This window comes from Condylostylus longicornis, unplaced genomic scaffold, assembly GCF_029603195.1.
Source record: "Condylostylus longicornis isolate FDR11 unplaced genomic scaffold, ASM2960319v2 ptg000135l, whole genome shotgun sequence".
NCBI classification, from domain to species: domain Eukaryota; kingdom Metazoa; phylum Arthropoda; class Insecta; order Diptera; family Dolichopodidae; genus Condylostylus; species Condylostylus longicornis.
In genome coordinates, this window is record NW_026578103.1 from 7,042,061 (window position 1) to 7,059,326 (window position 17,266).

At 24.6% G+C, this 17,266-nt stretch overlaps 1 protein-coding gene across 2 annotated transcripts; it reads right to left on the bottom strand.

Annotated features, from left to right (window-relative positions):
- Positions 1 to 4,729: 4,729 nt before the first annotated feature.
- On the bottom strand, positions 4,730 to 15,137 carry LOC129615357 (SPRY domain-containing SOCS box protein 3). Of its 2 annotated transcripts, none has more exons than XM_055530514.1 (6): positions 15,097 to 15,137; positions 7,783 to 7,879; positions 7,549 to 7,677; positions 6,026 to 6,447; positions 5,815 to 5,921; positions 4,730 to 5,250 (listed from the first exon to the last, which is right to left on the bottom strand). In XM_055530514.1, exons 3-6 carry the CDS (start codon positions 7,617 to 7,619, stop codon positions 5,002 to 5,004), a joined length of 849 nt encoding a protein of 282 aa, XP_055386489.1. In that variant the 5' UTR covers positions 7,620 to 7,677; positions 7,783 to 7,879; positions 15,097 to 15,137; the 3' UTR covers positions 4,730 to 5,001. The 2 variants fall into 2 exon arrangements, with proteins under 2 accessions (XP_055386489.1, XP_055386488.1); XM_055530513.1 differs by lacking the exon at positions 15,097 to 15,137 and adding an exon at positions 13,414 to 13,510.
- Between the last annotated feature and the right edge of the window lie 2,129 nt (positions 15,138 to 17,266).

A 17,266-nucleotide genomic window follows, 5' to 3' on the forward strand; every position in this document is an offset into this window, starting at 1 on the left:
TTGTTATTTAAGTACATTATTAATATCAAATATTCATTAATGTGTGTATGTATGTTTGTAATTTACCAGAAAATTTTATTAAAAATTCATAAATAAGTTATTTAAAGCGGTTATATTTTTCTGTTTATATTTATAAGCACAATTATAATTAAATTAATTTATGCATTATTAATTTTTAATACTTATAAAGAGATTTTGTTTTTTTTTGTAAAATTAAAATAATTAAAATTTTTAATATGTAAATATTATTTTTTTATTATTTTTAAAGGAACAAATATCATATATTCTTAAAATCAAACATTATTCATCATATACATTTTTTATATTTTAAAAACTTTAATGCCAAAAAAAAAATCATTAGAAAAGCCAGTCATTTATTCTTAAAATTGGTGTTATATTTTATTCAATATAATTTATACTCTTATTGTAGTCAATTTTTAAAAAATGAAATCCTTAAATAATTCGAAAAATTTCATTATTAGTATATTATATATAATAATATAAGTATATAGTTTAATTCCTATGTAAATAAATTGGAATTTGGAACAAATACCGTTGTATTACTTGAAAAATATTTAAAAAATTTGTTAAGGTATGTCTCATTTTATAAGTTATATAGGATGTTGCTACTTTACTTCATATGAAAATGATCAGTTACATAGTACGTAATGACACTGTACAAAATGCATCAAGGGATTTAATAATTAAATTTAACAAAAAATTTTGAAATGTTTAACTAAATGAATTTCATAAATCAAAATAAAATAAAAAAATTTTTATATTTCTGTTTGTATGAAAGTAATTATTGTCAGCCTACAATTGTAACTATTTGGCTTTTCCTGCTACCTCTGATTTAAATTGTGCAGATTTATGCATTATATAAGAACAATATTATTGCGTTTGGCTACAATCTAGATATTACATTCAAATACACATTGCATTTATTGACATTGCATATATATTTCATGTAGTGCGAACACAACAACAAAATGACAGTAATTAACAGTCATTTTTAAATTCAAAAATCCAATAAAATTCAATAAGCAATTGACAAAGCAAAAATTAAGCACGTATGCATTTTCGTATGCTCGAAATATTCATTATCTGCACATTTTACATATGCGTAAGAAACTACATTGAACTTTGCAGATTTTTGTGCATATTCAATATTGAACCTTAGAATTTGTAGTATAATGCGATATATTTGTACAGTTGAAGTCAGGGAATGTCAAATAATTGCAATAATTGATGTTAATAATGAAATGTAAAGCGTTATATATGACGCTTAGAATTATTAATATTAATATACGTTGCCAATCATTTCAATTACTCATGTTGACGATCATTTAAGTTATTTAGTTAAAGGTTATTTCATAAGTCATAAATAAAATCTTAATGCTGGAAATACAATTTGCAAATTCAGGCGATTGATTTGAATTGATTGACATACTTTGGTTTCGTAAAATAAAACTTTTAATTAATTAATTTCAAAGTTTAATTAAATTTTTTCTTAAAAATGAACTATCAAAAATTTTGGATTGTAATTGTTTAATATTTATTATACGCATAAATATTAATTTAAAAACTTGCATTTTATAAAATATGAAATATGACGTTTATTTTTAAATTATGACATTTTTAATAATCTTCTGGTGTATTAATATTTTGTATATTATTACATGTTATTTTATTTAACATTATAATTAAAATCATTTATGTAAGTATAACATACATAATTAATTTTTTAATATTAAAAAACTATAAATCTGTTATAACTTTAAGATCTGAACATAAACTTATTTTTCAAAAAAAAAAAAATTATTGTATAAAAAACTTGATATATGTACGTAGAAATTTTTTTTATTTTATATGTAAAAAGTTTTTATTATATTTTATATAATAATTAATTATAAATTTATTACAATATTATTAAATAATCTTACCATAAAAAATTGTTTTTAAATTAATTATTATCAATGTTTAATTATTTAGCAATGTACAAAAAACTTATGTCTATAAATTACCGTCATTTTAAAATACCAAAATTCGAGTTATAAAAATTTTTCTTAATTCTTTTTTTTTCTTTAATACATAATATTAGCAATTAAGTTTATTTCAGAACCTTAAAGAATACAAAATTATTTTATTTTGTTTTTAAGTATGAATGAATTTTTCTTTTAACAAAAATTTTGTTTTAAGATTTCTATATAGGAAATTTTAAAATGTAATTATTTTCATAATATCAAATAATATGTATATGTATACTGATAATTTGTGCTTCTTCTGTTATTTATTATATTACACAATTAAATTATTTATATAAAAGATTTCCAAAGGCTGATATGAAAATTGCATTTATTTCATTGGAAAGAGAATCTAATACAATAAATTTAGTTTAGTTTAGTGATTAGTCGTCATGGTGCTTGTGAGAACACTCAGACAAGCGATATCTAAAAACTGTTTTAGAATTTTAAGTAATTACTATTGAAAATTTTGATTAGTAATTGATTTTTTTACGTTATTGCCACAGTAATTAAATTTTAAAAATAATTTAAAAAAAAAATTAATAAAAATTTTTAGAAATTGTGACATTCTTGACTTTGTTTTAAATTTTTGTACTTAACAGTTTTGTATTATCAACCTTTGAATATCCTTCAAATAAACATAGTTAAATAAATTTGTTAAATATTCAACACTAATATTCTTATTATCGTATAGCATTTATATAATAGTTAATCTTTTATATGAAAATTTTAGCAGAATCTATCAAATTTTTAAAAGCTTTTTTTTCATATTTAAAATCTTGTAACACATTAAAATTTTAACTAAACACATGCTAAGATTTTCAAGTATATAAACTAATTTTTCGTTGATTTTCTAGTGCATTGATTATAGATGTTACATGCAAAATAATTTCATTATACGCCAGTATTCTGCATCTAAAACAAGACCGGCATAAAATTTTTCATTAGCAAAGTATTGACAAATTGTAAAAAAAAGTCATACTCAAGTTGAAAATTGTTAAACTCAAAAATAACTTTTTATTTTGGCTCTTTTGTTTGTTAAAAATTGTTAAGGAATGCTAAAACCGAATACCATAAATTTAAATTTAATAAATATATGGTATCAAAAATCTAGGAAAAAATTGATATAATTTACAACTTTCTCAGGAAGAGAATCAATAACAGAATATTATAGAATCCAGAAGACAAGCCAAATGATTTTCAAAAATTGCATGTAGAAAATCAATAAAAAATTATTTCTTTAATAGGATTTTTTTTATAAATTATTAAATTTTTAAAAATATTCGTAATAAATTGTTTTTGTTAATTTATTATGAAATAAAATTATTTTATTTTATATTAAACTATATAAAATTATTATAGAATTAAATAATATATTTAAAATGCAGAATTATGTAAAACAATTAAGTTTTAACTGAAACAATTTAAATTAAAGTTATTTATAAAATGAAAGGAGTTGAGAAAATAAAAAACGTAAACAATTTATTTAAATAACAATTAATTTATAATTAAAATAACAATAAAATTTTATTTAATATTTTTTTTTTCGATTTTTAATCTTATTTAATTTTTTATTTTAATATTTGAAACTATTTAATAGATAAAGGAAATTTTTAATAATTGTGTGTGATATTTTATTTTGTTTAATTTCTGGGAAAATAATATTTAAATTAATATAATTAATAAGAACACTAAGGTAGTACAATAATAATTATGATTTAATTTTAAATTAATAAAATAGAATTTTCTAATACAATATACGCATATACTTAAGAATTATTTATTGTACATATAATTTTTCATATTTTGTATCAGTGAAACTAAAATTAATAAATACGCACAGTTTAAATTTTTTTCTTTAAAAATTTTTTAAAGGTAAATTTATTTCTAAATAAGTAAATATGTAAATGTAAATTGTTTTGACCCATGTCTTTTTAATTTCTTAATCAAATTAGCCATCATTTAGAGATTGCAACATATAATGGGTTAATGTTAACCTATTTGTGTTTATTAATTTTTCTTAAGTTAACATTGGTACATAGAATATTTCTTTAATCGATCGCATGTATATACAATATGTAAATTGTGTTGCCATTGTGTATATTAAAGTTTATAGTGCTATACAGAAGACAATTTTTGTAATTACACAACAGAACTACTATTTTTGAGTTGTGCTGTTTTAAATTAAAAAACTCAATACTTATTAGCGCTTCTCAAAAAAGTAGCTTTTTGTAAAATTATAAAAATTTTCGTCTGTATAGCGCTATAAACTATATTTATACAATGGCATTACAAAATTTTATAAATTTTTGGAAGTTTGATAATTTTTTTGATATGCACTTCCACATTCAACGGAAAATTAAAGGCATTTCTCCAGAATGCTTAAAATATAAATTTTAAGTATGTTAAAGTGTGCATTTGCACATTAAGTTAATTTTCAAAGAAGTAAACGCGATCTTTCTGTTTATTAATTATGCCTTGCTTTTTGAAACGTGTTTCAGTGCTTTTAATAGAAGAAAAGAATAAATTTCTTGTCCTTTCTTTTTGATCATTAAATTTGACAGTTTTATAATCTCGAATTTCTTAATATATTGAATATAATATGACATACGTCACAAAGAAGTTCATAAATCGATCATTAGACTAATAAAAATAATTTAATTTCAATATTCGCGAAATATACATATGTACAATTCGGTCGATAATGTGCTATTTTTAATCAAATATTGTATTTGAATATTGATGAAAAAGTTCTAAATTTTTTTTTTTGGTTTGTCATTTAAGCTTTAGATTATTTAAATACCAACAGTATCGAACATTTTAAGACGCTAAGATTCCATATTTTCTTAAATTTTAAGCTATTTTATTACAAATTTTTTATTATTAAAGCAACACATATATAATATTTAATAATTATAAATATTAAAAATCGAAAATTCGTAATTAAAATATAAAAGTTATATTTTCAAAAATTTATTCAAAAATCCAATACATCATAATTGTCGACAGGTCGTAATGGTTTTATACCATTGAAAGCTTCAGCCAAATAATTTGTTATTATACTAGGTAATGTTAAATATTTTAAATCAGCTGGACTTTTAATATGTTTAATAATCTCTGCTCTACATCGATCCTGTAAATTTACAAAATCTCTTCTTGTATTTATTAATGTCATTTCAGTTTTTGCTGCAGTTGAACTAACAATTGGATATAATGGATGTTTAACCTAAATAATAAATAAGATATCAAAAATGAAAGAATTTTATGAATCTTTTAAAGAATAGATAAAATATTTATAGTATGCATGTGCTCGAAAGAATGACAAAATTGAACGCTTATTGTATAAAGCAACTTTGGATTTGTATAAAGCATTTTTCATCGCGACTGAATAAATTCGACTCCTTCCACCTATTTTGCTCGGTCAGAGCGCTCGCTTGGAACAGATTTCATGCTAAGATATTTTCTTGAGAAAATGGTATATCAGAGCTCGCTTATTCAAGGTTAATTTAACTTTTCTATACCTTGAGAATAGTTCTAGTACGACATCCATATGAAAAACTTTTATAAAAATAAAATAATTTCTATATGCGTTTCTAAATTTATGAATATTTGTTGTATGTAAGCGAATTATTGATCATATTCGATAGATAAGGAAAGGTATACTAATTTAATATAATAGTTTCAAAACAACTATTAATGTGTAAAAGATGATATGACATCTTCTCATTTAATTTTGACATTATCGTAAGAATAATTTGGAAAAAAAACTTATAATTTAAAATATGCATACCTTGTCTAGCCCTCGAAATGCAACACCTAAACATTCTCCATCTTTATAGTAAGTTAGTGTTCCATTTATACCATCAAACAGCAACCCTATTACTGTAGGACAGTTTTCTATAAAATTAAAGTCAAGAAAGTAATTTATTAACAAAGTTAATTTAAATAATCATAAAAAGTTAAGTATAGGATTAATAGGAATATTATATTTACTTATTTACCTCGAAATGGTTTTGTATACATAAGAGCTATTCCATTATTCCATAAAACACCTTTATGTGATAACCCCCATCCATTAGCATCTTCTCCGAGCATATTTGTAAATGTTCTATTATGCAAGCGTGCATTTTCTGTTCCGATACCAAACATTATACTAGTTCCATAAACTCTGTCACCAACTTGTAATTCCCAATAATAACGACCATTATTTAAAATTCTATTACCTCTTATAGCAGCTGTACCCCTACTCCAATTTGAATGGAAATGTACTCTTCGATTTTGATTACCACATAAAAGCGTTTCGATTGATCGATGCCGAGTACTCCATGTCCAATTATCTTCTACACCATATTGCAATGGAGGATTACGTTGTATATTCATTTTAGCACACTTTTTTGTTTTTTTCTCAGCATCCTGAATTGCACTGATTAAACAAATATAAATACGAGTGAGCTCTATTACTGTTATGTAAAAACATTTAAAAAATGCGTGTTCACTCATTATTAGTTAGTTAGAGCTCTCTTATTAATAACATTAAAGTCGGTTTGGCTTTTAACATGTTAAATATATGTAACTTTTAATACAATTTTGGTAAATTTGAAACCACTTTCGAGCTAATTAAAAATTCAATAGTATTATTTACGTTGAACGTACCAAAATACAATAGAAACAAAGCTCGAACGACAATATGCACGGAAATTTGTGTTATAATCGTCTTTAATTGATTCAAATTTATAATAAACTAAGACTTTCTTTTATTAAATTTGAATGAATAAGGTGATAAGTTTTATTGAAGTGGACGTATAAAAAATATTTAAAAGAAACTTAGTATGAAACGAGAAAAAATAGAGTTGACCGTGTCAACTCTGTGATACCCGTGCGAATTTGTTATCTTATGTGCAAATAAATATGCCATACATATATGTCGTATTACCATAATTTATGCAAAATTTCGGTACTGTATTTTTAATATTTTCTAAGATATGGCCAAACTATTATTGAAGTTGTAAGGCTGCTACCACAACGAGTCAAGACATTTCAATGATTTTTATCACAAATATTGGCCCTACTAGTATATTCACTTGTGTTAAACTTCAATGCCATAGCTTTTATAGTTTCTGAGATATAACCAAATAATTTTTTAAGTTGTATGGCAACTACCAGAAGCTACTCGAACTAGACTCGATTAGCTCAATTAGTTTTTGAGTTATCATTGGGATGGACGAACGGACGGACGGACAGACAAAGCTAAATCTATATCTCAGACCATTATTTCTTAGCTTTACAAACGGTAAGACAAATTTAGTATACCCTTCGAACATGCGTTCGTACGGGTATAAAAAGAAATCATTTTATAAAACAACTTTATTCGTCGAATTAAATATATTCGTCGTCGAAATACCCTACATGCGCCTTAATTCGGTATTAATGCATAATTCAGCTTATAAGATAAGAAATATGTAGTAAAAGCTTATATTACCACGATTTTCAAATTGGAGCTTCCAACAAAATATTTATTACATACCTATTAACATCATGCGTTATCGTTTCGACAAACTGATGTTGGTAGTTTGGTGCAAATTTTTGGCTACTCATGTTTTGTTAAAGTAATATTTTATTTCTATATGACATTACAAATTATGGATGTCAAATTCTACAAAAAATAGAAAAATAAAAATATTGAATAATTTTTTTAACCTAGATTTCATTATTATTTTAAAAAAATTTAATTTCTACAATTTTAAAACTTATTACTTACATTTTTTTTAAATTGTGTGTTATTACTGCTTTACACTTCCTATATATGCGATTCTTTTTTCAAAAGAAATTACTAGTTTTCTGTGTTTTTGAAAAATCTAAAAAATGGGAAATGTTATTCTATATTTTGGATTTAAAAAAAAGTTTATAAAAACATTTTAAGTGAAAAGTAAAATTATAATCCCTTTTAATTTTTCTTTTATTTTTCAAATGTATTATTATTATACTTTGTGCACCTAATTATATTGTTATATAAATAAAATAAAAATGCAAGTAAACTCGTCAAAAAACCGTTTTTTCTTAAAATATGTTAAATGGCCAGCTAAGTATTACCGTTGTCAGAAAAAGTCCAGCTAAATGTTTACATGGTTAAAATTGTTTAATAAAAGATTGAATAAAATAGATTTCAGATTATTTATAGCATTCGTTTCAGCTTGCTTGGTCTTTTGGGACCCTAATTAAAATTAGAAAAGTTTAATGCCTAGATTTGTTTGCGAAGTTATTTCTAACATGACTTTTCCTGACAGTACAAAATTGTGAGTTTTTTATATTTTAAAATGATTAACATTCTTTTAATCAAAATTCAAGAATCTTTCAAGAAAAAATCTATAATTTTGCAATAACATGAGTCTTTGAGCTTGTTAATTACATTTGTTCTTTTACATAAAAACCAGTTCATGGCATAATTTAGACAGTTCACTTCAAATGGCTACCAAAAACTATACAATACAATTTAATATACTCCATTACATTAAATATAAAATGAATATAAATAACGGTAAGTATATACGGATGTACGTTTATTTTCACACATATATTTGTATTGATGCACACATATTTCTATAGATTTTTTATTCATCCACGTCAATCAATTATGTGTCAACAACAGTTATTATGAAGGGTTGTTATGAATTTATTTTTACTCTATTGAAATAAAATTGAAACAAAAATTTCTAAAAACGTCTAAAGTGTTTCACTCTTCGAAAACAAAAAGCATACCTTTAAAAGAAAATTTGAAAAGAAGCATAGTTTCATTTACCTACATTTCATATATCATGTATGTATATATATTAGGAGGTTTACATATAGATTGTACAGATTATATTCCATAAGTTTATATTCACATACATGCATTGTTTGATTTTTATAAAAAAAAATCGTGTTTAAATAAAAAAATATAAGTATGTAAAATTATACATGTAAGTATATTATATACCTATACAAACTGGGGTTTGAACTGGGGTAGAATATTTTGTCGCTTTGTATAAATTATATTTTTTGGTTCTCTCTCATACTTCTCTATACCCTCATATAATATAATATTTGTAATCAACTTTATCAACTTATAACACGTTTCGAAAAAGGTGATTTGTGGATCTACTCTACTACAATTATAATGTGGAACAGATATGGGGTATAAAAACTTATTTTTATAACAACATTTTTGCATTATTTGAAAAGAAACGTGTTAAAGTATTACAGAATTATTTTTTTTCACGCGATTTTGAAAATATATATGTATGAAAAAAATATTAAATTTTAATGAAATTTCTATTTTAAAAGGAATTCAAATTCACGCATATATTCCTTTTATACCACTTTTAAGAATAATGGAACGCTACATACCAACTTTAATTTCAAAAATTAAGAAGAAAAAAAATATAATTTGATTTCTTTTCAAACATTTCAAACATTCTCAAAAGTCCTTGGCTCTTGATTGACGTAAATCGATATGTCAGATAAAAACAAAAATTGATTTTTTGTCAAGTATATTTTTAGTTTTTTTTTCTATATATGTAGACTTTTTTAATTTAAATTTAAAAAGCGTGCACTATACATTTATGTAACAAATATACTTATGTTAGTAAAATATATTTGCATAATATTTTCTAATAATACGATATATTATAATTATAACATAAAATTAAATAATATTAAAATAATTGATCTTGTGTAAAAAAAAGAATTTTGTTATATGTATATATGTACATATAGGTGTAAGAAATTAGGGTAATTGGAGTGTTCGTTTTATAAGTACACAGAGTACTCCGGACGTAGGCTGTCATAGGAATATGGACTGAATCATGTCAAACGCTTAGGTGTATAAAATAGTTCAATCAGAGTTAAATTACTGAAACTATTGGTTTCGTTTACTAAGTAATAATTAATATTACTTTACGTAATGGAACATATTAACAATATTAAAGAACTGGAAAAATGAATCCTTACTTCCTCAGATAATATGTTATCAAACAAATACAGTTTGATTACGTGTTGTTAAGTGTAGAGTCATTTTCTTCGTATTTTCTTTAACGTTGAATCAGTGAATAATTGCTAAAAATAATTTGAGGCAAATTAAACTCGAATAACATTTGTAATAAAAACTATTAGATGAGGTAAAGCTGTACAATTGAGTAACATTAGGCCGCACAATTAAGTATTCTCCTATTCTGTCAAATACTTGTTTCGATTGTAATGTGACAATAAGAAAGAGTACATGGATATTCTTTGAAAGAAACCATTTGATAAAAATTTACATAAGATTTTAAGACCAAGATTCTGAGTTGATTTAGCTTTGTCTGTCCGTCCGTCCGTCCGTCCGTCCGTCCGTCCCAACGATAACTCAAAACCTAATTGACCTAAGTTCACCAAATTTTCACTAGAAATTTTCATTAGAAATGATCGGGGTACCGGTTCGGGAAGCTGCCATACAACTTCAAAATTTATTTGGCTATATCTCAGAAACTATATAAGCTATGGTATTGAAATTTCACACACACGAATATATAAGTAGGGCCAATGTGTCTCATAAAAGTCGTTGAAATTATTTGGCTCCTTCTGGTACCTGCCATACAACTTAAATAGTAGTTTGGCACACACAATATTTTGAAAAACACACAGTACTGAAATTTTGCATAAATTAATATGGTAATACGGCAACTTAAAGTCATAATCTGTCCCATAGTCAGTTATGGCATCTTTATTTGCACATAGGATAACAAATTCGTACGGGTATCACAGAGTTGACAAGGTCAACTCTATTTTTTTCTCGTTTATTTTAAATTTATTTATTTATTAAATATTTTATATTAAGAAATATTTTATATAAGAAATATAGAAAAAAAATTAATAAATTAGCTGCGTATAAATTTAAGACCATTATATTATCGTCTAAAATAATAACCTTTGCAGCTATATAGTCATTTATTCTTTTTGGAATTGACTTGAAAAGGTTTAGGGGAAATTCTACAGGAAGTTCGGCTCACTCTTGTTATAAAAAATCTTTGTGCTCTTCTAATGTAGTATGATTTCTCTTCAATGCGTTGTCGTCCAATACTTTTCAAATATTTTCTATAATATATCTGGGCCGTATGTTGGCCATAACAAAACATTAATGTCTTTATTTGCAAAACATTGTAATAAAATTTTGTTTTGAGACGACTTGGATATCGCAGGTTCTTTCAAATTTTTTATAATATTGAATAGTCCTTTAAAATATCATTGTATGTATTCTAGTATGAACTCAATATAAGACTCGTAGAATGTTGAAAATAAATAAAAAAAAATGACTACGATTCAGTAAATCTTAGCCGACTGAACTACACCAAGGAAATTTTATTATAAAATCAAAACAAGGTGAACCAGAAATTTCCTCAAATTTGGGAAGAAAGCGGCACTCACTTATCAAATTTCATATAGCTGCTTCAATTATTTTTTGAAATTTTTAAAATTGATTTTTAGAATTGTATGACAATTTTTTGCACCGATCAAGCAATTCTACTAAAACATCTAGTGTATATCTAACCTATAATTGGACAACTGCTAAATTTTATAAGCTTTTCGAATATTCAAATCTATTTGAGTTATATGACAGTTACGCGAACCCATATTCTAAATAGTCCAATTACAGCAGCAGCCGCCTTTGGCAAGAAACAAATATTTTCTGAAAGTTTGGTAGTGCTTTCTTTCTTCGTTTTTAAATTATCAGATTTAACACATCGTATAATTTTACGCTAAGCAAGAATATAATACATATTCGTACTGCAGACAACTTCTTCACGTACTTACAAACTTATATAATCAAGGTATAGGGTACAAAAATATTTAGCCTCCAAAGATTTCATACATATATATAAATTATTGTCCTTCAAAATTAATGTATTTAAGTGCAATTTGTTATAAAAGAACCTAAAAAAAGTATAAAGACAGAATATTTACAAATACATATGTATAAATATATAGTTATAGTTATATAGTTTGTATATATATACAAAGCTAAAGTAAGTTAGTAATTATATAAATATTATGGCTTTATTATAGATATATAAAGCGTGTAGATTTTACATAAACAAGTATATAAGTATTATATAAGAAAAAAATTATTGTATGTGCATCATCTATTTAGGCCTTTAGGGCATAACTGCAAATATTGCTGCAGATCTTTCTGTGCCAAAATTTTACTTAATTTATTTTTACATAAGTACATACATATTTAATTTAGTGATTAAAAAATGTGCATATTTTAAAAAAGAAAAATTATTTGTTGTAGTGGGTGCAGTAACCAAAATCATAAATACAATTTTTGAGTGCAGCATTTTGTAATTTTCTAACCGTTTTCATGTAATATAGAAAATGGAAAGTTCCAATATTTTATCCTAAACTAATTCATTAATTTTAATATTAATATGTATTTAATAATTTATATTTAAAATATATACATATAAAAACTGTACATTAATTTAATATTCCTAAACAGATAAATTTTCGAGTTCTATTTAAACAAATAAATTTAATGAATAAAATTTGCACTTTAAATTTTTTCAATATAAGCAAGCACTATGTGCAACATTTTGAAGAATTTCTTTCAAAATGACTAAAAGGATTTTTTTTTGAAGTAGTTATACTTTATGTATAGTGTATCATAGGTATAGACAGACTTTCAACCCAAAAAGATATGTTAATTATATAAAAAGCAGTTCAAAATATTGAAGAACGTTTTTTAAGTTGAATTAAGACATTTTATCCATATTTATTCTTATAACATAGATGTATGTATATGTGCAGTATATGATTATGCTCAGCTGACTTAATCATGACTTTACCGCACAAAAATATTTTGAAAATGTTGTGATTTCTCTAGAATCAAAGCAAATTTTCAACAAAATAGTTATAAAATTTATTATATAAAAAAGTATAATTTTCAAAAAAAAATTTTATTATTACTTAAATTTTTTTTTTAAATAATTGTAATTTAATAATTTCGTTAGCGGTAAATTATTCCATTTTGTTACTTAATCTAATTAAAATTTCTAGAATAAATATTTCATATATGAAATTTTTCTATTAATTTTTCTATTTAGATAGTTTTCTGGTTTTTCTTGTTTTGGTTGCATTTGCATTGAATTGAAGAAGCAAAAATGACAAAAGTGAAAGCACAAAGTATGGGGTAAAGGAAAAATCGATAATCGAGATTTGATATTATTGTTTTTGTTGGTTTTTCTACTCATATGAATTTTTACATTGGAAATATTTTTATTTTTGTGTGCTTTTATGTTGCTATTATTAAAAACATTGCTCTTAAAATTAAAATTTAATTTATAAAACTTGCTAATTAGCTTATTTTCTAATTTACCTGTATAATATTTTTTTAACAATATAATCCGTCACTACTTCATTACAAAATTTATTTCCTAAAAATTATAGTCGCACCCCTAAGTGCTTAATATAATATGTATATGTGTGTATATTATTATTATTATGTAAAATATATTTTCATAATTTTATACATAATTTTAACATTAAACTAATTACAACATAACAATTATTATTCATCTAAATTTTTGTTATATTATTAAGTTGTTATATAAATATGTGGTTAAAAAAGTGTTATTTTATTAATTTTTGGATACTTTTATTATACATATATGATTTTTTTTTAATATTTTAAAATACATACATATAACAATTAATTTAAATTTTTTATTCTCATTTATATTTAATTATTTTTGTTATACATTTCGTATGTAATTATAATAATTATATAAAATATATTATGTATTTAATTAAATAAGTTGTTATATTAAATATTTAAAACAAATGAAAAAAAAAATGATTTAAAATTTTTCAGTCTAAACGCGAGTTCTAATTTTACGAAACCGTTTACCACTTCTAGTTATCTCTTCACCATTCATATAAACTATACCATCATCAGTTCTATCATAACCATATATAATTTTTGTGCAATTATATAAATTGTTATTGTCATTATTATTTGATCTATTCTTAAAATTAATATTATTATCTGTTGTTATATTATCATTATTATTATTATTATTTATATTATTATAATTATTAAGATTATTATTACCGTTATTATTAGAAATATTATTATTTATTGTTGTATTTAATAAACGTCGATTTAATAAATTTTTACTACGTAAACCATTACCATGACTACAACTAACACAACGACATATATTTGTTTTACCACCAGAAACAACAGATCGATGAGGATGATGTGGATTTGAATGATGTCGACATAAACCTAATGGACTATTTGCACAAAAACGACACGCATTTATAACATCACGTGAAAATATTGGATAAGAATAAGTTGAATGAAAATTTTGCTCCTTATTTTGTAAACGTGAATGTTGCGGATGTAACCAATTATCATAAATACTTAAAACAATTTTTTGTAAATATAAACAAATTGATCGGAAAAATAATATTACTACCACAATCATAAGTGTTTTTTTTTTAATTTCTATTTAATTAAGGATATACAATTATGTATATAAATTATATATATAAATAAAATTATGTATATAAATTATATTGATTAATATTTTGTATTTTATACTCGTAATAATATAAAATAGTTTTTGCTCCTAAAAATCAAACAAAACATTTTAAAAAATTATTATTTTTAAATATTATAAAAAATTAATGACCACTAAAAATTAATATAAATCAACAAAATACAAAAAAAAAAGAATATTTTTTATGTTTCACCTATTTTATTTTTTTTAAATTAAATGTTTCTTATTAAAGTCTTTTTATAAAAATTGATTAGATTTACATACATATAGATTTGTCTAAGAAAATTAACTATTTTTTTATTATTTCAATATTATAAAACAAAAATAAAAATCAGGAACAAACACAAAATTATTTTAAAACAAATTAATTACATACGATGATTTACAAAAAGCTTTTTAGTAAAAAGTGTTATATAAAATGAATGTGGGGATTATTACTATATCAGTATTGTCTCTATATATTCTATATATATATATGTATATTTAATTAATACATTTAAAATCAAAACAGCACAAAAAAAAATATATCCGTTTTGTGATGAACAAATATGTACCGTTAAAAACAAACGAACTAACAGGAGTTTGGAGGACGACTATTATCGAAAAGTACAAAATTAAAATATACATTTTCTCTCTAAATTATAATCATATACGCACGAACATACACCCCCAATTATTATCTATTATAATTTTGTTATTGTATGTAAAAATTGAGTTTGAACGTTTGCGCACAAGCTGTGATAAGAGAAAATACTCTTTTTATTAATTTATCATTTTAAGAAAGTATCCTTTACCGTTATAATTTAGCTGAACATAACAAAACATTACACACACCAAAATATTCGATGAAATTGACAAAAATTATACATGCGCTTTGCATTTTTCTGTCAAACTTTTGAAGGGTAGCCGAATATTATGATTCAATAAGTATGTGTATAATGTGATAAAGAAATTTTTTTTTTCATTTTTATTCAAACATACACAGATGTTTTTGAATTAATTTTAATAGGTTGCGTTTTTCATTAATGTCAGGGGAGTACAAAATATTATTCGACAATGTTAAAGTTGTGCTCTTCGTACGAAGTTTAAAAGGTAGACTAAAAAATTTTTAACTTAACATTGAAACATTTAAGGTAATAATAAACTGGTATAATATCAGATTATAAGTATATGTAGGTACAAGTAAATGTTAACTTTTTTTATTTTTCCATGGAACTGAAATTTATAAGCAAAAAGTATGATCAAATACCAATTTAAATAAAAGTTTTTAAAAATCATATGTTTACAGAAGTTTTTATTTACGATCTTATTCGATTCTCTACGGTTTGCAGCACGTTCATGTTCAGATCACTCTGTGTATATCAAATTTGAGTAATTTTTTCCAAAACCTTAAATTTTATACAAATTTTAACAAATTTTTCTTTAGTATAAGTGCATACTAAATAAATTTTATACTAAATGATGAAGTTTAATTTAAAGTGCGGTATAGATTGTAGATTGTTGGAGCGAGATATAGGCAAAGGAATTTTTTCCCTCCGACCACCGCAGCCAACTATGGTTTATTGTAGCCCTGCCATATCCCAATTACGGTTCCCGAAGTAAATACCCGAAGGTACACCTCGGGGAAACCTCGTCCAAATCATCTGCGCCTATTTATAGCCAGAGCAGAACGCCTAAAAAAAATGTCGTCTCCTCGTTATTCTGGCAGAATCTACAAAAAAAAAGAGTCCGATTTTTTCCAATTTGTGAAAGTGATATTTCACCGGACAATGTCTAGTGAAGAAACCAGTAGCAACATGAATCCGATTCCGGTTAACTCCAAGCACCGCTGAGAAGAACTTCTTTGAGCAAAATGGAAGAAATAGTTTCCCATGACGACATCCCTCAGTAGCTTTCTAGCGACGATTCGACCCCCCCTGAAGCACCTTGAAATGATTTCCTTCTTGTCACACTTACAGTAATGCGGAAGAAGTTAAGGAAAAGTTGGAACTCCGCTTACCGTAGAGCTCGCGAACCAGAACCATCTACGGAGAAAGGGCCCCCGTCCTTTATCTATCCTGAGCACCCTCCAGAAACTCATCATGAAGTGGGGATTTCGCTTCTCTATCCCGCTGACAAATTTGTCCCTGGAGAGATTGACGGTTGTTTTATCATTTTGCACTTAGATGAAGCAGACATGTTGTCTAGGTATAGGTATGTTGGCTAGCCACAAATTCCGATCTCTTAGCTTTTCCAACCTTTCATTCCCGTATCTACAAGCTTTCTCTGGGGACCGGCCATCCTCAATGTATGCTGCGATACGTCGCTTGGGTGCACCTGAGAAATTTTGTTTTTCCCTCTGATATCCAACCTCTTCAGATCCTCCTCATTTTGTTAGATAATAGGTCTCAAAGGATCCTGATTATCAGTCTCCATTGGAGTCGCTGCCTTTTTCTCCGCTGGCGTGAGAAGGAGTTCCTCCTCTGCGTCAATCGAGAGAAGTTTTGATTCCACAGACCCTTGAGCTCTTACTAATGTAATGTTAATGTCGTGCTTGGTATTGTCGTTGTTGTTGCTGTTGTTTTTATCGTTGTTGTTCCTGTTGTTTTTCTCGTTGTTGTAGTTTTTTAATTTTGTCTCCATCTTATTCGCACGAGTGGCACGGAAAAGTATAATCACCCATGG